The sequence below is a fragment of the Scyliorhinus torazame genome, chromosome 19, assembly GCF_047496885.1.
Source record: "Scyliorhinus torazame isolate Kashiwa2021f chromosome 19, sScyTor2.1, whole genome shotgun sequence".
NCBI classification, from domain to species: Eukaryota; Metazoa; Chordata; class Chondrichthyes; order Carcharhiniformes; family Scyliorhinidae; genus Scyliorhinus; species Scyliorhinus torazame.
Window position 1 is genome coordinate 133,101,612 of NC_092725.1, and position 22,716 is coordinate 133,124,327.

The 22,716-nt window shown below is 48.0% G+C and overlaps 1 protein-coding gene across 1 annotated transcript in view; it reads right to left on the reverse strand.

The window, feature by feature from the left end:
• met (MET proto-oncogene, receptor tyrosine kinase) overlaps nt 1–22,716 on the reverse strand; it is a 210,761-nt gene that overhangs the window by 140,322 nt on the left and 47,723 nt on the right. The window contains exon 2 of the mRNA XM_072485264.1: nt 17,555–18,772. Within this exon, the coding sequence (XP_072341365.1) occupies nt 17,555–18,769 (1,215 nt within the window). The 5' untranslated portion in view covers nt 18,770–18,772. The remainder of the gene's footprint in view (nt 1–17,554; nt 18,773–22,716) is intronic.

Here is a 22,716-nt window from a genome sequence, read left to right on the forward strand (position 1 = left end):
CATCGCACCTCTTAAGGGCAGGGTACCCCTGTGCCCGATCCCTGGCATGGGCAACCAGACACCCTGGTGCCAGGCTGGCAGTGCCCAGGTGTCAGCAGGAGTGCCAGGGTACCACCCTGCCAGGAGCCCGACCACCTGGGTGTCTCTAATGGTCCGGGAGACCACCCGAGGTGTCGTTACGTCTGGTCCACAAAGATTATTATTGTAGTGGGCCATTTTCAGCTGCTTCTGGTGCATACCCCAAAATCAGAAAATAAGCCCCTTTACAAATGTAGAGGGGCATAACTCTGGTTTTAGACCAGCCATCCTAAATTGGGCTGTGATAATTGGGCCAGGCATCCTCCAGGGAGATTCACTGTGGCCCAAGCAGTGGTGCCATCAAAAAAAGATTTGTCACCAGGGTTCTCCGTAGCCCACCTGAGGGTCATGGTCAGCCCTTCTGCTTGTCCACTTTGCCTGCTGCCAATCACTTGAGGGCCACTGCTGACCAGGCAGGTTAGCAGAAAATGGACACAGTGGGCAAAAATGTTGCTTCTGGAGGTTTGACAGCAGCCAACAGCTTGCTCAAATTAGGCAAATAAGGCTTGAAGCTTAATTACATTTGAGCCAACTGGACCTTTAAGTTAAGGTGCACATTTTGTGAATGTCACTGATTATGTACCTGACAACAGACCATAACCAATTTCTCCCTGTTCTTTGCTATGCTCTTTGAAGGACTGGGCATGGCACAGTGAAAGTAATCTCGCCAATTGGTCATTGGATCTTTGGGAGTCTTGAACTTTGAACACCATTTATTTAACAAATAAAAGTAAACAGGTAAAGTTAATTATTATCCATGTTCGAAACAAGGAAAATTAAATTTAAAAGAACAAGTGACAGTGTTGTTTCCCGTGTCTTGGGGCGTAATTATCGCAAGAACAGGCTGAGGCTGGAATTCTCCGTTTGGAAGACTATAGGGCGGGATTCTCCGGATGCGTCCGCCTGGCGACCGGAGAATCCCGCCCGAGGTCAATGGACTTTTCCGTTGTCCGCGGGTCGCCCGTGGGGTTCTTGCGGCGGGTGGGGCGGATTTTCTCCCGCCGGAGATGAATCGCCTTTGATTTGCGGTCCCGCTGGGAGTGAGAATCCAGAGGCGATTCACTATTCCTTATCATCGCAATTCCCTCGCGAATCCCACTATGAGGCCACCATGATGAGCCTGGAGGCCGAGCCTCCTCCCTTCCCCCCCCCCCCCCATACAACGCAATTCCACCCCCACCCCCGCCATGGTATTTCTGGGTCACACCACCCATCCACCAGTACGAGGGTGACCTGGCCTACCCACCAACCCCCACCAGAGATCCCCATTACAGAGACCCCCACAGGAAAATAACATGGTTTATGGAATAATAATAATCTTTATTGTCACAAGTAGGCTTACATTAACACTGCAATGAAGTTACTGTGAAAATCCCCTAGTCGCCATGCTCCGGCGCCTGTTTGGGTACACGGAGGGGGAATTCAGAATGTCCAATTTACATAACAAGCGCGCCTTTTGGGACTTGTGGGAGGAAACCGGAGAGTCCGGAGGAAACCCGCGCAGGCTCGGGGAGAACGTGCAGACTCCGCACAGACGGTGACACAAGCTGGGAATCAAACCTGGGTCCCTGGCACTGGGAAGCAACAGTGCTAACCACTGTGCTATTGTGTCGCCACCAGGTATGACTCCAACCAATGGAGATGTTTACCCCTGATTCCCATCGACTCCAGTTTAGCTCGGGCTCCTTGATGCCACACTCGGTCAAATGCTGCCTTGGTGTCGAGGGCAGTCACTCTCACCTCACCTCTGGCATTCAGCTCTTTTGTCCATGTTTGAACCAAGGCTGTAATGAGGTCAGGAGCTGAGTGACCCTGGTGGATGCCAAACCGAGTGTCCGTGAGCAGGTTATTGCTGAGTAAGTGCCACTTGATAGCACTGTTGATGACTCCTTCCATCATTTTCTTGATGATGGAGAATAGACTGATAGGGTGGTAATTGGTTGGATTTGTCCTGTTTCTTGTGTACAGGACATACCTGGGCAATGTTCCACATTTCCAGGTAGATGCCAGTGTTGTAGCTGTACTGGAACAGCTTGGCTAGGGGTGCGGCCAGTTTTGGACACAAGTCTTCAGCCTTATTGCCAGGGCCTTTGCAGTGTGAAGTGCCTTCAGCCGTTTCTTGATATCATCTTGAAATGTATTAGCTGAAGACTGACATCTGCGATGCTGGGGACCTCCGGAGGAGACTGAGATGGATCATCCACTCGGCACTTCTGGCTGAAGATTGTTGCGGATGCTTCAGCCTTGTCTTTTGCACATAGTGCTGGGCTCCTCCATCATTGAGGATGGGAATATTTGTGGAGCCACTTCTTTCAGTGAGTTTTTAAATTGTCCACCACAATCCACAGCTGGATGCGGCAGGACTGCAGAGCCTAGATCTGATGCATGCGTTGTGCAATCGCTTAGCTCCGTCTATTACTGACTGGCCATGCTGTTTGGCACACAAGTGGTCCTGTGTTGTAGCTTCATCAGGTTGACACCAGATCAGCTCAGTTGAATTGACGGCTGGTTGGTGATGCAGAGCGAGGCCAGCAGCACGGGTTCAATCCCCGTACTGGCTGAGGTTATTCATGAGGTCCCCGCCTTCTCAACCTTGCCCCTCGCCTGAGGTGTGGTGACCTTCAGGTTAAATCCCCATCAGTCAGCTCTCCTCCAATAGGTGAAAGTAGCCTATGGTCATCTGGGTCGAGGTCAACTTCACCGTTACATTCATTGTTGCCACTAAAAGCATGTTCTCCATTTTCATTTCAATATTGCCTCATATTTAGTCATGAAAAGGCTAACAAATTTATCTTTGAGCTTTAAGGGATAGATTTTCAGGCCTCCCACCCAGTGGAAACGCAGCAGCGGTGTACCGAAGATGTGTTTAGGATTCTGCTTGCTACTCTTGGACTGAACTGGGCGAAGTATTTACTGTGCAAACTTCAACCTGTGTCAGCAGGCAGTTTGGTTGGTAGCCATCTTGCCTCTGAGTCACAAAGTCCTGGGTTCAAATGGGGATGCTGTCTTGTCGGATGAGACATTAAACCAAAGCTCCACCTGCCTGTTCTGGGTGGAGCTAAAAGAGCGGTGGAGTTGGGCAGCACGGGGGCAGAGTGGTTAGCACTGCAGCCTCACAGCGCCAGGGACCCGGGTTCAATTCCGGCCTTGGGTGACTATCCGTGTGGAGTTTGCACATTCTCCCTGTGTCAGTGTGGGTTTCCTCCGGGTGCTCCGGTTTCCTCCCAGTGTCCAGGGATGCGCAGGTTAGGGTATTGGCCATGCTAAATTGACCCTTAGTATCCAAAGGTTAGGTGGTGTTACGGAGGGGGGGAGTGGACCTGGGCAGGGAGCTCTTTCAGAGGGACGGTGCAGACTTGATGGGTCGATTGGTTTCCTTCTGCAGTGTCGGGATTTTATGAGTTATCCTCTTGTCTCGGTTAATAATTATCCTTTCTTCAACATCATGAAAATAAATAATCTGGCCATTATCACACTGCTGTCTCTTATGCACAAAGTGGTTGTGCATTTGTGCATTTCCTAAAGTACAACAGAGACTCCACTTTAAAAGTGCTTCATTGACCATTAAGCAGTTTGAGATGTCGGGTTTTCATGGAAAGTGTTCTGTAAACACAAGTTTCTCTTTCTTTCAAAGAAACCCTGGAAAGGTTAAAATTCACTTTCTGTTTTGTAGACTGGGGGTGTCATCTATCGGCCTCGCGGGAGTTTTACTGGCCCTGTCACGCCTCGCAAGATCTAGCGAGGTGTCGCGGTCTGGATCCCATCCATGGAGGTCAGAACCCAGATTTGCATATTTGAGTGAGCAGTTAGCCTCACTTGATTATGCCCTCGCTGGATCTACCCAGCTCCCGGGACCTAACAGCCTCGCCTCAGAGACCCCGAGCGGGTGCCGTTTACCCCTGGTTTCCACAAATGTGGACCAGGGGCACTGGCATTTTGCGAGGGTTCTCCCAGGTGATCGGGAGCCGCTGGGCGGTCGGGATCTGGACAGGATGGTACCCTGGCACCCACAATGTCACCTTGGGCTAACCTGGCAGTGCCAAGGTGCCCAGGTGGCATCATGCCCAAGGCCCAGAAATGAAGCAGAGCCACGTTTAATAGCGGGGTCGTTCTCGGTGCTGCCAGTACTGGGAAACACCCGGCTAAACGCTCAACACGGGGCTCTGTTTTATTTCCATTAAGTCGCGCCCTAGACCTCCGCTGTTAGCTTCCCCCCACCTAGTGCAAAAACCCACACCTGTGATCTTTCCCTCCCCTCTTTCTAAATAAAATGTTTCCTGGATTCTGCTGTTGCTTTCTCGGACCAGGGTTTACCAACTAACCCAATAGAAACAATATCATGCCATATTTTGTCTCTTGAAATATTATTTGGAAAAAAATATAAGACCAGGGTGTTTAAAACATAAATAATTACCCAGTGCCACCTGGGTACAGTTTTGCCTTTGGATCAATCAACCAACTGGGAGTGAATTGTGCTCAAACTGCGCTGACTTTCCATCTGTGAAATTATGTATAATGGAAAGGTGTTTCCATTAAAACTCATTTGCATCATCGCAAATGTAAAACCTTCCACCATCGGGTGGCATTTGAGAATGAGATTTAAAAAAAAATTTGAATTCAAAAAATGCCTGTATACATTGGAGAGCAGAAAGTGGGGCTAAACGCAAACAAGTTATTTTTAACCAATGTTCACCCGTTAGTAATCCAATTTCAAATACTTGGTTTATAAACTTGTACAAACCATTGGTGTACAACGCTCACTTTCCTGGACAATTAAATGTACTTTATCATTTAAGAACATACAGTGCAGAAGGAAGCCATTCGGCCCATCGAGTCTGCACTTCCACCCTATCCCCTTAGCCCAATAACCCCTCCTAACCTATATGGACACGAAGGGCAATTTAGCATGGCCAATCCACCTAACCTGTGGGAAGAAACCGGAACACCTGGAGGAAACCCACGCAGACACGGGGAGAACGTGCAGACTCCGCACAGACAGTGACCCAGCGGGGAATCGAACCTGGGACCCTGGCGCTGTGAAGCAACTGTGCTATCGTGCTGTTGTTTGATATCAATTGATTTAGACTGACCCCCAGATATAAAGAAGCTTTTAACGTGGCAGTTAGCACAATGAATTCCATGTACAAAAGGAAACAGCGCATATCCATTTTGAGTTCAGTGAGGAATTCTTACCCGAATTGACCAGTCAATTAATGAATGGTATTTAACAAACGTGCCTGTCCACTTGCCAAAACATGAAGTACGGCACAGAAAGTTAAATGGTGATTGCATAAAGAAAACAGAAATCTTGGCATGGGCTGGGAATCATAATTAGCAACAATAGATTAAAAATAAATAAACATACACACACACACACACACACACAGAGTCAGAGGCTTTCTATGAACCGCAGTCTTTTTATAGTTTAAATATCTCCGGGCACACTGGCTGTCTGTTGCATTTTACACCGCACAATTGTGAAACAAAGTCTATTGTGTGAAACTTGCTGAAACACAGCCTCCTTCCTATTTTGCCGAACCACAGCTTTGTCCACTCATATAATGCGACCAACAGATGGAGGTTCTTGTTCAGGTTACAGCAACTTGTGTGGTGAAAATCATTTGCTGCAGGCTAATCACGTTGCAAGCTAATAGTGTCGCTTGACTAGCCACAGCTTTACACAAGCAGTAACTTGAATCGATGCCTTTATACAAGTTTCAGGCAGCGTTGTCTAATAATGATTCCGGGGTAGCCACAGACATAACTACGGTGACACCATTTTAGCCACAGACAACTAAATTTAGCAGAAACGCCTTACGCATGATGGAGATCAAATGTGGTTCACATATGCATTTGTCTAAGAAACGTTTATCTGACTCAACGCCACCCATGCTAATGCACCTTCTTGGCGGGGGGGGGGGGGGGGGGGGGGAGGCGGCATGGTAGCACAGTGGTTAGCACTGTTGCTTCACAGCGCCAGGGACCCAGGTTCGATTCACGGCTTGAGTCACTGTCTGTGCTGAGTCTGCACGTTCTCCCCGTGTCTGCGTGGGTTTCCTCCGGGTGCTCCGGTTTCCTCCCACAAGTCCCGAAAGACGTGCTTGTTAGGCGAATTGGACATTCTCAATTCTCCCTCAGTGTACACGAACAGGTGCCGGAGTGAGGCGACAAGGGGATTATCACAGTAACTTCACTGAAGTGTTAATGTAAGCCGACTTGTGACAATAAAGATTATTATTATTCCATAAACCATGTTATTTTCCTGGGGTCTGACGGCAGTGCAGGCTGCCGCCCGCATTACCCATGTGGGTGTTGGCGATGATACCAGAAAACCCACACAGGATGGCCTGTCTGCACCTGAGGAATTGACATTGTTTGCACAGAGATTTGATGAACAAATTTCTCCCTTCTAGGATTTTGTCCACTGGTGCATTAACTCCATCAAGGTGATTGCTGGCCAATGCCCTTTGGAATGAATTGCCCTAGTGGAGATGCTTGCTATTGGACAGGATGACCTTCCTCTGATGGCCTTGTTATGGTCGGGTCGACCATGGTGTGCAGCTCCCTTCTCCAAAACCGTTCTATATTTACTTGCTTGTGGAGTGCGGCATTTTCACCCATTGTAACTTGTCATTTTAGTCGATAACTAAAAAGCAGGACCAAAGAAAAGCATGACCAATAATCAGAGACACTTGTACGTTCCGCTTTTTGGCAGGGATTTCTGTTTCTGGATCAGGAACACGGCTGCCAGTTCCTGCACTCCACTCTGATTTTTAAAGAGGCGGGCCAATTAAAGGCAGGAGGCAGCTCACCATCCAATCATGGACGACGGAAAGCTCCGGAACCTGGATGGCCAATAATAGATTGTCACGGGCTAAGATCTCATACTCTACATATTTTTATCAAATATATATAAATATTCTTATGGTTAACTTCTAAAATTTTAAAACTGGTCTCTCTTTAATAATAATAATTATTGCCTTTAAAATGGCTGAAGCTATGTGTATCTGTGATCCTTGAACAGTAGGAGTTAATATGACAGGTTTGCAGAAACTCACACCTCGTTATATTTGAAAAAGACATTACTGACCCCTGCACGCTGCAGGGACCAGACTCAAACTATACAAAGGTGACCTGTCATTCACAAGCCAGCCTGGCCAGGTCACCGGCTAAGACAATGATCCCCACAACCCTCCTTTCAAATCTTAACGGTTGAAACACTGGGCCGTCTTGGCACTCCAGACAGGGGATACACAGCTTTTGTCAAAAACACTGAAGAGGTGGGAGTCATATGACATGGAATCCCCGAGTTTGTGTAACTAGCAGTCTTGTCTTGCTGGACTGAAAAAACTTCATGTTGCCATTTTGACCATCTCCAAGCAGCAGCATTGTAAAAGGGCTCTGCCCAGGTTGCTTCTTGTGGGGCTTCGGCACTATTGTCTACAAGAGTGATTCACTCTGCATACCTATCATCTTGTGTGAAGTTAACTCCACTGGAAAGGCGAATTATACAGCACCAGTTATCAACCTGCTGACCTCTGTGAAGGAATATCTCGTTTGATCCTGGACATGTGAAGCAATAATAATTTTCTCTCTGGTATGTGATCTGTAAATCTTTCTTTCTTGATCCCTCTTTTGCGACATGAGTGCAGAGGGGGCTCTGTAGAGACCTCTCCTCCTGTGTTTAGAATATGTGCAAATAAACTAACCCTTTGAGTTCATCATATCTCGAGGGTGCTATGGGGTCATTCATAGAAAATTGGATCACACCAAAACAGAGGGGTTGGCAAATACGCCACCACTTGTAAATTCACTACGCTTCTGTCCGTAACAAGGTAATGTTTTATTTTGTGTGCCATTTGCATAAAAGATTTTACAAACCAATTCTTGACATTTACTTAGTAAGACCTGCCGAAACTGCAGGCAATTACAAGTCACTAGTGCAAAACTGGATAGAAACAAAAGCAGAAATGTGCTGAAGTAACTTTAAGCACGGTGAGTCAGCATCTGTCCAACCAATCAAATTTTACCTCAGTTTGGATATAATCCTGAACGTTAAATAAATGTTCCTGACTTCAGTCAATACCACAAGCTGCAAGCCTCTTCATGCCACTCACTCTACAGTGCATGTTATACCAACATAGGTTATTATGTTTTATTTGATACACCCTAATAACCAAATAATTGCAGTGGTGAATTTTGTTGGCACATGTATCATTAGCCGCTTTTCTTCTTCCTTTCCCAACTGCTGATGCACCATTGAAATGTTCAGCTGCTTTGTGGCATTAGTACCAGATACACAGCTTGCTGCATGAAACACCTCAGGCTGATTCCTTACTCCAAAATGACCTTTCAATATTGGCTTGCTGCGAGATCGGTTAAACGAGAAGAGGATGGGTTTCTTGAATATCCTGTAGTTTTAAGTGTAAGATTCCTTTTAAATCCCCCACCCAGTTTCTGCCCACAGGCAGGCTGGCTGAAAGGCTGGTGGCCATTTTGTTTCACAGAGCTGCAGTCAACAAGAGCAGGGGGATGTAAGGGGAGAGGGAGAGAGACCCTGTGCTGATTGCTGGGCATTGGTCATCAGGGGGCAAGATGGTGGTGGGTGGGGGCGGGGCGAGGTAGGCAGGTGGATCATGTGGGGAGGGATTTTTCCTGGGCAGTTCATTGGCTAGAGAGGAAATATCCCTCCTTTTTTAAAAATAAATTTAGTGTACCCAAATTCATTCTTTCCCATTAAGGGGCAATTTAACGCGGCCAATCCACCTATCCTGCACATCTTTGGGTTGTGACGGCGAAACCCACGCAAACATGGGGAGAATGTGCAAGCTCCACAGTGACCCAGAGCCGGGATCGAACCTGGGACCTTGGCGCCGTGAGGCTGCAGGGCTAACCCACTGCACCACCGTGCTGCCAAAAATATCCTTTCTCTTCTTTGCCCATCCTCCACCTGCAGGCCTTCAGCGTATTCCGTACCCTCCCCTCCCAGGGACCCCTACTATTTACCTTCAACGAAGTCCCCAGGACTTATTTTCAGGCATTGCACTGCAATACCTCTGCTGACCACTGCAGTGCTGTGCCTGGATGGCCTGGAGAGCTGTTGGCCAATCTGATTGGTTGACAGCACTCCAAGGCGGGACTGCCTTCCCAGCGTAGACTGAAGCTCTGCCTGCTGCCAATCAACGTTCAGTAGAGCACAAAATGGCACCGGGCCTGTGGGAGTCGGCGTGGAGGCATTCCCCACTGGCTCTCCGGATGTCAGGCACTGAGCACTCACCATCCTGAAAATTCAAGCTAGTGTCTTGTAATATCCGGCACGGAACCTACGGGGTGGGAATGCTCGTCTTCCCCGTGCTCCTTGCGGAGTACGAACTCCCCTGCTAAGGGCGGGACATCCCAATTAACCTATGCACATAAGGCCAGCCAGTAAGGCACAGACCAGATGAGGAACCCAGTAGGGATCTACCGGTTATGTACATATCGTATGTGTAAATAAAACTTTGTTTCTTATTTTACTCGGTGTGGACGCCCCATGTCCATATAAAATATCTCCTAGTCTATGAGTCCGCAACCAGCGGTAATAGTTTATCTCTCTCACCCTATCGGTTCTTCTTAACATCTTGCAAACTTTGAGCAAATTACCGCTTAACCTTCTAAACGTAAGGGAATACAACTGCAGTTTGTGCAACCTCTCCTCATAAGTTAACTCTTGGAGTCCAACATAATACTCGTTAGTCTATGCTGCACTCCTTGCAAGGTTAATATATCCTTCATAAAGGTGAGGTATCTAGCACTGCTGACAGTACTCCAGGGCCAGAACTTTACTCTCTCCCCAGGTGGATTCCAAGAGACTGGGAGTGGAGAGCACAAAATTTCATGGACAGGATTCCCTCTGGGATCCTCCCCGCCCCACTCAGATGCAATTTCACGGTAGGGCAGACAGGGCCTCAGAAGGGAAGTCCACACATGCTGCTATTAAGGCCCTTAAGTGACCAATTAACCTGCTCCCGAATCCCAATCCCACCATATTATTGTCTCTGAGATGCACAGATAAGGAGGGGTTGGATTTGGAGAGCTGGTAGTGTGGGAGAAGTGCTGATATGGAGGGGGTCTGGTTAGAAGGCTCATCTAGGTTCTCAAAGACAGTAGCCCTGCTCTCAATATGCCCCTGAACCTCAACCCCCATTCATGCGCCATTCATGCCCTCTCAAACATCTATGCCTTCTCAAATCCCCATTCCAGTTCATATCCCCCATGCAAACCTACGCCCCCTCCATAGCTCCATGGCTCCTCCTTCCCCTCAAATCCCCATGTCATCCCATTGCCACCTCAGGTGCCCCCATGTATTGTCCATAGTGACTCACCCAGTATCCACTATAAACAGTTCTCAGGAAACGGGCAATATTAGCAATGGTAATTCTATTCAATTCAGGTGAATAAAATTAAACCTGTAACTTTCCAATTAACTCCCTTTCAAATACCTGTCATTATACTGCCACGAAAATAATGTTTTCTGATAGAAGAAAAGTCAAGTCCCCTTAAGAACCAATTAAGTTACATCAATAAACAACCAATTATTTGGAAAACAAATCAAAGGCAGATAATGTTTTACAACTGCTTAAAACTGTCAATCAAATTCCTGAACAATTGTGTCAGCAGACCGTTTATGGAGCCGAGTACGGCTTTTGGAACTCAATGGTCACAGCCTGAAATTGAAAGGCAGATGGTGATCCAACCCTATTTCAATGTGGATTGTCCGTCAATCAATGGAATGGGGAGTGTGTTTTTTATTAAAACTTAAAAATGAGAGGAAAGTTTCCCAGCACATTTTTCAGTTTTGCATGCAAGGCAGCACTTTCTTCAATGGAAAAGTATCGTAATGCATCTCAGATGGTCAAAGCAATGGTTAACTTACCTTTGCAGGACTCAGCCCTATGATGAATCACCGCATCAAAACACGTCTACATTACAACATCTAATACGGTCATTTGAAGGTGTCAAAACATTTAACACTTACAAACTCTCAAACCTGGTGGGTTTATTTTTAGGGTTTCCAAAACACATGGGTCAGGATTCTCCCAGCCCCGCCCCAGGCCGGAGAAGCCCGCAACTACGCCACGCCGCCCCGACGCCGGCACACGATTCTCCGCGCAGCATTGACACCGGCACGTTTGGTGCACCGCCGGTCGTGGGCAGCTCTATGCAGCCGGGCTGCCGATTCTCCGGCCCGAACGGGCCGAGCGGCCGCTCTAAAAAGGCAGAGTCCTGCCGGTGCTGTCCACATCGGGTCGCAGCCGTCGGGAACTCTGCGCGCAGGGTCGGGGGCGGCCTCCGATGGGGCCTGGCCCGCGATCGGGGCCCACCGATCGGCGGGCCGGCCTCTCGCTTCCCGGGCCTATTTTCTTACCCGCCGGCCCCTGAACTCCCGTGCCATGTTGCGTCAAGGCCGGCACGTTGAGGGAGGCCACCGCGCATGCGCAGGTTGGCGCCGGTTCCACTGCGCATGTCCTCGTTGACGCCAGTGCCACTGCGCATGATCGGGTTGGCGCGTTGCACAGTTCGCGCCGGGATGGGAGGCTGGAGCGGCGTGAACCGCTCCAGCGCCGTGCTGGCCCCTGTAGGGGCCAGAATCGGTACTCTCAGTGGCCCGTCGGTACTCCCAGTCGGGTACTCCCGATGGTGTTTCCGACGGCGTGGACACTCTGCCCCATGGCAGCATATCAAAATAGTGGTGGTGGTGAGGTGGGGTAAGTTCATTATCCCCATGGTCCTCACTTTGGTGATCCCAACCTCAGGAGAGACTCGTGTGCAGGATGTGCACTCAAGGCCGTCCCAATTTGCGAAAAGGCCACACAGAAACATTGCGGGGTGATGAAGGCACTGCAAATTGGAATTATCACACTGTTCCTAAAGTTTTCACTTTTACAGCCCCATTTCCGCCTCCATCAGGAGACATAAATCCAGTCCCTCAATTCAAGTTCCAACACAGCAACCGCGGAATTTCAATGTCGTACATTAACTAAATGTGGAATTAAAAAGGGAGTATTAGCAAGTGTGACCATGTTGCCACTGGATTCTGGTAAAAATCCACCTGCTTCTCTAATTTTCTTTCAGGGAAGGCAATATGATGTCCTTACCCAGTGGCCTTTGTTACACTCCAGACCCACAGCCACGTAGTTGACTCTTAGTTGTCCTCTGAAATAGCAAACTCCTCAGCTGTTAAGTTGGCTCACCACTACCTCCACTGGGGCAACTGGAGATGTTGGCTTTACGAGTGATTCGCAGTTTGTGTATAAACGAAATACAGTCCAGCTTCAGTTACTAAGACTAAACTCAACATGCCACATTCATGCTTCAACAAAATCTTACAATGAACTTCTAAAACAAAAGTTTAAAATACATGGGCCGTAATTCTCCATTTGAATGGCCGTCAGACTGGCGGACCGAAAGCAAAGTCTGGCTGATTGGGCCACCTCATTCACTGGGTCACTCCCCCCCCCCCCCCCCCACCCCCTGCACAGTGTGAGGGTTACCCAACGCCCTCCCCACCAGAAACCCGCATGTAGAGGTCCCCATCTGAACCCCCTGCATAAGCGAGCTCCTCCCACCAGAAACCCCATTACAGACACCTCCACTAGAAACCCCCTCATAAGAGACCCCCCCCACTAGAGACCGCCCCGTAAGAGAGGTCCCCACCAGAGACCTCCCCATAAGAAGGACCATTACTCTTTTTCTTTGCAGAAAACACTGCCTTTGATGTGGTCTAAGAGCTGTCAATCATAGCTAGATGTTTTTAAACATTGCAGTTAGTTCACAGTTGGCTACTTGAAATTCATTCAAGCATGAAGGGAAATGAAATTAAACAACACAGACAGCTGGTTGTGTGCAAGTTGTCAATCACAGCCTAGTAAAATCAATTTCACAATGATACGAATGAAAGCCATGCAGATCAAAGATCTGAGGGGATTTAAACCCAATGATGTGGTTTTTCCCTTTCTAGGAATTGACAGGCTCTGCTTTTTCTGCCTGAGCCAACAGGTGAGTTTTAAAGCAGTGATTTATATTTCACTATCAATGTCTGGACTGCTCTCTAACTTTTAGGCAGGGTTCTCTTTAATGCGGGGCTTCCAGGAAGGGTTTTTCTTGTGGGGGGGGGGGTTCTGGTGGCGGTCTCTATAATGGGGAGGGGGGATCTGTTGGGGGTCTCTGTAATGAAGGGGTTTATGGTGGGGGATTTCTTTAATGGGGCTGTTTCTGGTGGGGGTTTCCCTTCTGGGGCATCTCTGGTGGTGGTGGGGCCGGTGGAATGGGGAGGATTTGCATTGTTGTGGGGGGGGGGCGGTGGTGAGGGTGGCCCACGTTGGACTTTGGGGGTAACCCGCTTAAAGAGTTACCCTGTTGGCCCACTGTAAGGTCCACGGTGTCGGGGCCACATTGGGAAACACCAGCACCAATTCCCACCCACGTGAATCCCGGCCAGGAGGACCGGAGATTCATGCGGGATGCAAACCTAGTTGCTGCTGGCAGCAGAGGACCAGAGCATTGGAATGTCGATCCCGGTTTTTGGCTTGATTCACTGCTGCATCGGGAACTTCGCTACCGGCAGCAGAGAATCCAGCCCCTAATCTTAAAATCACTGGAGTTTGTTGGTTTTCAAATTAATATTAAAATGCTCCATGTCAAGAACACCATTTTTCCTCACACAGTACATGTGGAGTTTGCTTCATTTGTACCATCACAGTCGAGACAAATCAATACCAACCATTACCAGACACTAATCTGAGCTCATAAGGGACACGGTCTATCACAATGTAAGTGCCATTAGAGGCTGAAATCAATTTGCTATGTCAATTTGTGTAATTAAACAAAGAGATATGGATATTCTCACAGACTTAATGAATTCAACGTCCACATTTTGTTTCTTCCAAAAAAAGTAAAGGATTTTAAATCAATAGTTTTTAAAAAAATTGCCAGTGCTGTCTAAAATGCTCGTGCTCTAAGTTTCGGTCAGAAATAAAACTTGAGCGAGTTGAGTTGACAGAAAAATGAAACATGTAAGAACGTTTATCCACTTCAGTTGAAATGAATCTGGAAATGGAGTAACGTTTCTCAAGAAATTAGCTATTCCATTATTTCAAACAAAGTTAGGGAGCTGGCTACTGAGGGTAATATTATAATCAAACAACTATGACTGACATTGTGTGCAAAATAAGGCAGCTCTGCCATACTACTTAGGATTTCTTTAATGCTTTTATGGAAGCAACCATGTTAAACTGCGAGTCCTAACAACAGGAAATCCTTTAAATAAATGCACATGTGTGTGTGCAACTCAGAGGAAATACCTCGGGCGAGATTCTCCGCGAACTGGCGGAGCGGGCCGCAATTGCGCCAAGGAGTGGCGTGAACCACTCCGGCGTTAGGCCGCCCCGAAGGTGCGGAAACAGGGGCTAGGCCGGCGCCGGAGGGGTTGGTGCCACGCCAACCGGCGCCGAAGGGCCTCCGCAAATTGGCGCATGCATGGGAGCACCAGCGTGTGCTGGCGTGTGCTGGCGTGACCCATGCATGCGCAGGGGGGGGGTTCTTCTCCGCACCGGCCATGGCGGACCGTTACACCGGCCGGCACGGAGGGAAAGAGTGCCCCCACGGCACAGGCCCGCCCGCGGATAGGTGGGCCCCGATCGCGGGCCAGGCAACCTGTGGGGCACCCCGGCGGGGGGTCGGAGAATCACGCCCCTCCAATCTGTACTGACATCATAGAATCCCTACAGTGTAGAAGGAAGACTTTTGGCCCACCCTTGCTATTGGAAAGCAGTGAAATGTTCTCTATCAAAATATGGATATACCAGACAAACGATCCATAAATATCTGTGCAGTATTTAGAACAGGGGGAAAAATCTGGTGCAAAATGCTAAGTAATTGAGGTATAAATTGATAATTTGGTATATGTCGGTTTAAAAATTACTTGCCAAATTTTCAAACCTCCCTGGATGATCGATTAAGTCACTCTGTCCTTTCAGAATTTCTGAAAAGTGCTGTAGTATTGTCAAGAAAACATCAGTCCCACTAATGGATAGTGTTTATTGATATTTTAGTAAAACCACCAACATGGAGTCAGGTAGGAGGTGGGTCCACATCTGTGCAAGGCACATGATAGGTGGTATGCTGCTGAACTATTGGATCAATAATAAGCTGGAGGAGAGAAACCAAAGGGCAGTTGCACATGGAGGTAGCAGAGATAGAAAGAGATAATTAATCGGATTCCTCAGGGATCTGTTGCTGCTGTTTACAAATGTCCCAAAGTCACTTGGTGGTTGGATAAAAAAAAAGCTCTCCAAGTTTTCAAATGGCTCCAAAATGGAAGGGACTGAATACAGGTAGGAGTTGGCTGATCAAATGCAAAGATTGAGGAGCCAGGCTGATAGGGTGCCAGATGTAAAGGAAGGAAAAGGACCTGTTATCAATATTGCACTTTTTCATCACCTCAAAATGCCCCAAAGAGCTTTACAGCCAAAGAGATACTTTTGAAAAGTGGCCACTGTGGTAGCGAGAGGAAATACAGCAGCCAGTTTGCACAGAGCAAACTCCCATAAAGAGATAATTTGCCTGGAACTTCCTCAGAGTGGCAACCAATGGCAGATTGCCACTCCAGAGGGACTTAACTGCACTGTTAATGCAAAGCCCCCGCCTTGCCGGACCTTTCTCGCGCTGGGTGAGAAAGGAGGAGCTGAGCGTGCTACCGGCTGCGTCAGTGTGGAGCAAATGGAGCACAGTGAGGAGAGACACTCCTCCTTTTCACGGCACTAGCTAGGGAGAGACACTGCCCCTTTTCACGGCACTAGCTAGGTTGGAGTCAGGCTGGGGAAGGGATGGGACGGGGTGGGACGGGGGGGGGGGGGGGGAAAGAGGAGGGACTGGGCGAGCTTGGGGTGATGTGGTGGGCCCTGTGGGTGGGTCCCGTGCGGGGCTCTGTCTGAATCTTTTAAAATGGTTACTCTGGAGTTAGGAGCATTTATTTCCTTTTAACTCTTTCAGCGTAACTATGACTGTAAAGCAGAACCATCTGAAGTTAGTGATGGAGAGTCGCTTTGTTGGGTGGTTCCCAGTCCCGCACAATTTGGCGGTCTCGTGTGAAGATAATTGAAGCCATCAGCACTCCGTGCACCAGCCCTAAAGAGAGCAAATGTGACCCTAGGTTATGTCGCCAAGGGGACAGAGAATAAATTTCAAGTGAAATTCTGAGCTTGCACAGAACAGTTTTCTGGCCCACCAGATATGCTGCCTATAATTATGTCTCCACTATTATGTGAAAGACCCCCATGGGGATTGGACAAGATGGAGCTATGGGCAACTAAATTAATAACTGGATTAGGCCCCTGCGTTTAGGTGAATTTACACAAGGTGGGATTTTTTTTCTTTTTAAACACAGGAGAACACTAAAGGGGTGATTTAAGTATTCAAGACACTAATCTAAACAGATAAGATAAATATTCATGTTTTCACCATAGCCAGCAATGTGTGGATGTAACCTCAAATGTAGAAGAGGGAAATGTGAAAAGTCAACCTAGATTTTACACAGAGGGTAATGAGTACATGGGATAGATTATTGAGGGAGGGATTTGCATGTGGGCGGGTGGTTAATTATTTTTGCTGAAAAGAATTGGGAAATAGTGCTAGAAGGGTATCAAATGTTTCCTAGACACTGGGACCAGTCTAATGGTCTTCCTTGGTCTTGCACATTCCTATACTCCCACATTTTTACATTTGCAAGACGATTCTTGGCAAGGAAGTGTGATTTATTTTCTCTCCATAGTGTTTTATCCCTTGCCAGCGTTTCTCTATCATCCTAATGGAAGTGCTAATCAGTTTAAAATAGACCAGTTAAAAACTTTGTTAAATAAAAGACAAAGGAAATTGAGACAAGCACTTTAAACATGTGCACACTGAGTCTTTCATAGCCTGTCATCTCTCGGATTCTCATCCATTATTAGAGAAAGAGGATAACTCAGCTGTTGCTGTGATCAAATTGATTCCTGAAATCCATCTGATGAAATGCATCAAAAAAGCAGCCCACCGCAACGGACTCCAATGGACTAAAATTATGAACACAATCATTTTGTCTTGAATTTAAAATTTAGTGGGCGGGTTTCTCTGATCCTGAGGCGAAGTGTTGACGGCGTCGGAAACGCCGTCGCGTTTCTCAATGCCGTCAAGATGGCCTCAGGATCAGCAATTCTGGCCCCTACAGGAGGTCAGCACGGCACTGAGGTGACCCACGCTCTGCGGAGAATCGTGTCCTAGCGTCGGGGCGGCGTGGCGCGATTCGCGCCGGTCGCGGGGATTCTCCGGCCCGGCCCCGGGCTGAGAGAATCCCGTCCAGTATCTTCTAATAATAAACATCGTAATAACGTGCCCTATTATGCACCATTACTGGATCATGCATCTGCAATATCATCACTAAAGTATCTGTCTAACTCACCTTATTCACACAGTATCTATCAGTAGTGTTGTAAAAGTGACGAAGACCCTTTGAGAGACCTTTCTTGCAACAATCGTCAACAAAATGTTCAAACAATTGATTGATGATTTTGACAGGAAAGGCACAGACAGCTGACCTATTGGCAGGTTGTGTCGACCCTGGTTTACTTTGTGCAAATACTGCAAAAAGGACATCCTCTTCCGTGGAAACTCCTAACTGGCTAGCAAGATCTGCGCCTGGTTTTGTTGCATATGCCGCCTGCATGAGAATGAAGTCTTCGGTATTTGAGGATCTCTTCTTCCGTCTCTCAGTAATAAAGCATTCGAGTGGCATTTCTATATAAGAATGTAAATAAGGATCAGACAAGCTTAATCGAATAATTCTGGTGTGAGATGCTTGCGAGTGCAATGATTCACGTTGCACAGTTAAAAAATAAACGTAGCCACTGCTTTCAAAAGCATAAAGGTACTTGATAGGATAGGCATCCCTGAATCGTGGAATAACATCCATGTAAGACTCTTCAGTTAGGAACTGAAAACCATCTTCAGATTCCTTTAACCTTTTTATGGATAGCGAATGCAATGGGAATGCCAGGGGAGTAGAACTTAGTGTTGCTCCTGCATACACTTTCAGAAATCCAGCCTGCTTTGTCATCAGCACCTTTGTACCGAGAGGGCTGGCCATGCAATCTGGGCACTTGCTAGGCCTGTTGTTCCGGCGTGAATACATACACTGAACGTTGCTCGCGATATCAGCAGGGTTGTCGTGCTGGAGGTTGTGGAGGAAACAAACACCATTCCTGGCACTGCCGCAGTGAATGAGCTGATCTCCATAAAAGGTTTCAGTCAGTAGGACCATGTTGGTGTTGTTTGTCCACACAGTTGTGGAGCTGTTACCATTTTCCTCGCAGCGGTCACATGGCGAACAGCTCAGTGATTCCAATACGGGGCCGGTTTTGAATTCAGAGAGCTTTTCCAGGTCATTATTCACGACGTATATCTTATTTACTGCTCCCACGTATATATGCCGATTGTGGAGGACTAAGTTCTGTATCAGTGTATCGGAACTGAAGCTGGGAAAGCTGTACTGCACATTCAGGTCCAGATCTGCATGTCTTTTTGCAGGCTCGCACTCTCCATTGCTCAGACCCACTATCAAACTCCCAAAGAGCATCGAAAGAATGCTTGTTGGATGGTTCATTGTCGAAAGCATCATCAGCTGCAAGATAGAAAAACATAATTTAATAAATGGTAGATTCCAACCAATGGCAAGAGTGATTACAATTTGTACTCTGTTTAATTTTAAGAATTCCTTGACACACATGCAACCATTAGAACAAAACGATGGCTAAACCATCTGTCAATCCGTACAAAACATCAAGATCACGGGCGCGAGCCGGGTTAGCTGGGCTGGAATCCTCCTGTCGTCAGCATTCGCTCTTCCCGCCGGCCATGCACCCCAGCCAGCGGGTTTCCCAGCGGCGCGGGGTGGTTTCAATGGGAAATCCCATTGACAATCAGCGAATGGCTTGCGGCTGATAAACATCGGCTGGGGGACCGGAGAATCCCACCCCTGATGTCAGCCATGGTGGCAGCGTAATGTAATTCATCTCAGTATGCTTAGAAGGAGGAAGAAAAATAAACACCCAATGACTATGGATGGATTTCTGCAGGAGGTGGGAACAGGAGGAGGTTAGGTCTGAGGGCTTCGATCCAATGTCTGCCATGCCGCCCGCCATAGTCCAATCTATTTACACGCACAGTGTGGGAAAGGTAACCAACACAATGAAATCACACTCTAGCGAGGGTCAATATCTTTCGAATGGAAGGTGATAAAAACTGGTCAAAGAATTTGGGAAAAATAAGTGATTAAATTTGCAATCCTTCTCTTCCTGGGATATGATTCCCTCAGTAGGAGCTGCCCTGCAGCAACTCACACAGGCAGCCAGCCTCAGACTGCATTTTGAGATAGTGGGAAGGTTGTAAGTGAAGATAGAAAAACAGCAGAGTGTTCTGCTATTCATATTTAACAAGCACTTTCCGGCAAGAATTACTAGTAACCAAGGGCAGGAAAGCAAGGGGATTTCTCCTTTCCAGAACCCAGGTCATTAAGGCTAATCGTTGTGTTCCAACTGCGTCATTAGAAATCAAGTAACATTGCGGAATGAAAGCTGTGTAACTAAGACCTGTACAAGGTGCTGACTTCTCCCATTGTGCCATCAGGGGGTCAGTAATCGTTTTCCTTTCTGCAAACTGCTCTTCTAGATATTAGAACGGTATATGGTGAAACAAATTTAGTTGTTTTTCTCTTGGAGAAAGTGAATTAATATAGGACGGGATTCTCCGACCCCCCGCCGGGTCAATCGCCGGGGGCTGGTGTGAATCCCGCCCCCGCCAGTTGCCGAATTCTCCGGCACCGGATATTCGGCGGGGATGGGAATCGCGCCGCGCCGGTTGGCGGGCTCCCCCCCCCCCCGGCGATTCTCCGGCCCGCGATGGGCCGAAGTCCCGCTGCTGGAATGATTGTCCCGCCGGCGAGAATCAAACCACCTCTCTTACCGGCGGGACAAGGCGGCGGGTTTCAGGGTCCTGAGGGGGGCGCGGGGCGATCTGGCCCCGGGGGGTGCCCCCACGGTGGCCTGGCCCGCGATCGGGGCCCACCGATCCACGGGCGGGCCTGTGACGTGTGGGGGCACTCTTTTCCTTCCGCCTCCGCCATGGTCTCCACTATGGCGGAGGCGGAAGAGACCCCCTCCACTGCGCATGTGCGGGGATGCAGTGAGCGGCCGCTGACGCTCCTGCGCATGCGCCGCACGGCAAAGCCAGTTTCGCGCCAGCTGGCGGGGCGGAAATCAGTCCGGCGCGGGCCTATCCCCTCAAGGTGAGGGCTCGGCCCCTCAAGATGCGAGTATTCCGCACCTTTGGGGCGGTGCGATGCCGGACTGATTCGTGCCGTTTTTGGCGCCGGTCGGCGGACATCGCGCCGATTGCGGAGAATCCCGCCCATAGACTCTGCATTTTGGAATCCCCACAGGGTCACTTATTCTTTCTGAATGTATTTTAAACTCACAAGCATTTCATGTGAACATTGACATCATTGTGTGCATTCCCTAACAAATAGTTCATTTTGCTCCAGTATTATGGGCCAGGGTTTTGAGAACACTAAAGTATATCATGGAGTTCACCTGACCCACAACTTTTATTAGATTTTGGTTATGGGGAGCACAAGGGCCCACTTTGCAGGTATGATGCAACAGAGATCTAAAGTATTTTTGAACAAAAACAATGTTTATTCTATGAATCCAGTTAACATTTTATAAACACAACTACCAGCACTGATAATCCCCACAGATACAATGCTCTATAGGTAACCCTTAGTAACTTTCCAGACAACATCGAAACATCCATAAGTCAAAGACCCTTTTTAGCAAAGACAGTAGGTTTGCATTCCTTACAGAAACAGGTATTACTTTGAAAGCATCAAGTGATCTGGAGACATTCTTTAGCATGCAGAGAGAGACCTAAAATACACCTCCTTGGTTTGAATGCGGCTCTCCAATTGAAAAAGAAACTAAAACTCAGAGCCAAAAAACAGCTTCCAGCTCAAAGTGAAAGTAAAAAGCAGAGCCCGAGCCCAGCTCGACCCACACCATGACATCACTGCAGCCACTTGAGAAGACAAACATTTCTTAAAGTGACATTCCCATGACACCATGAACACCCAATCGGTGCAGTATATCTAGGGTCCACTAGGCCTGACAGAAGACAATATCCCATGATTTTCCAATATTAGGCCATGCAATGTGGCAGGTAAATGAGGTAGAAGATCAGAAACCCCCACTCTCCTGCCTTGAACGGATGGGCGGTTTCTCCATTGCCCGGCACAGGTTGCGGGATCCCTGATTTGATGAAGAATAGAGCATCGGCTGGGGGGCAATCGTGTTCCTGTTCCAATTTTCCGGTCTCCCGCTAGCAGCAACAGCAAGTTCCACGCCGGCAGGAGGATGCAAATCTGTGATTTGCACCCATTTGCATCCGATTAACAGACTGGAAGTCAGTGTCTCAACACACCGCACCCCCCCCCCTCACTGTTATGTTAGACCCTGCAGTGGGACAAGGGGGTCAGTGCTTAACTCAGGTGTTGCCCGAAGTCCATCGGAAGGACCCCTCCACAATGCAAAACCTTTCTGCTGTGTAAAAAAAAAAAAAGAGGAATTGAAAGCACTTAGCTGCTTTTGATGTGGTGAGGAACTGTCAATTGTAGCAAGCGGGACTATAAACAGAATGGTTAGCATCAGAGCAAGGTAATGGAGATGCATTCAAGCGTGAAGAGAAAGATAGATCACAATTCACCAAGCGGCTGTCTCTAGAGTAATAAAACTATCAATCACTGGCTAGTGCAATGTATTGCTGCGTAAAATTGAATGGAAGATTTACATTTGAAAGGTTTAAGAGATATGAAGCCCTTTGAAGTATACTGGTCTTTCGAGGAAGCCTCCGATACTTGTAATGGCTGCTGCTTTAAATATTTTTGTCTGAGGCAGCGGGTGTTAGGGAAGGGTAAGTGAAAATACAGTGATTTTTCACTCTACTGCTTGGACTGCTCTTCAGCTTTCAGGCAGGGGTAACTGATGGGGGGGGGGGTTGAGTCACCCTCAGGTTGTGTTCTGTGGGGGGTGGGGGTGACCCGCTATTCCCAATATAGGTGGAGGGAGGATATGTCTACTTGGCAGCGGAGGAGGGCTCAGGATTTGCATTGCTGGTGGGAGGAATGACCGCTTAAAACGGTGTCCCAAAACCGAGATTCTGTCAGAATAAATTAGCATGGTAAAGGAGAGGGAATCACACCTCGGCACCACTCCTCGCGCCAGCAGAGACCAGCAGCGAACCTCCATTGGCAAGACCACTTACTCTTCAGAACGGAGAATCCAGGCCATGGTTTTGCAAACTTAATGCAGGATCATTCTTGCCTCATAGATCTATGGGAGGTATTCTCCTAAGCCCCCGCAGGAGTTTCCGATGTCGAGTATGGTGGAAGGGTATGGCAGTAAACTGAGAAATCTGCATGAATTCACAGCGGCATCTTCTGTTGGTACCCACCATGGTAGGAGGGTACACCACACGTACGGTAAATGCCTTTGGCATATCATTAGCGGGCCTGAC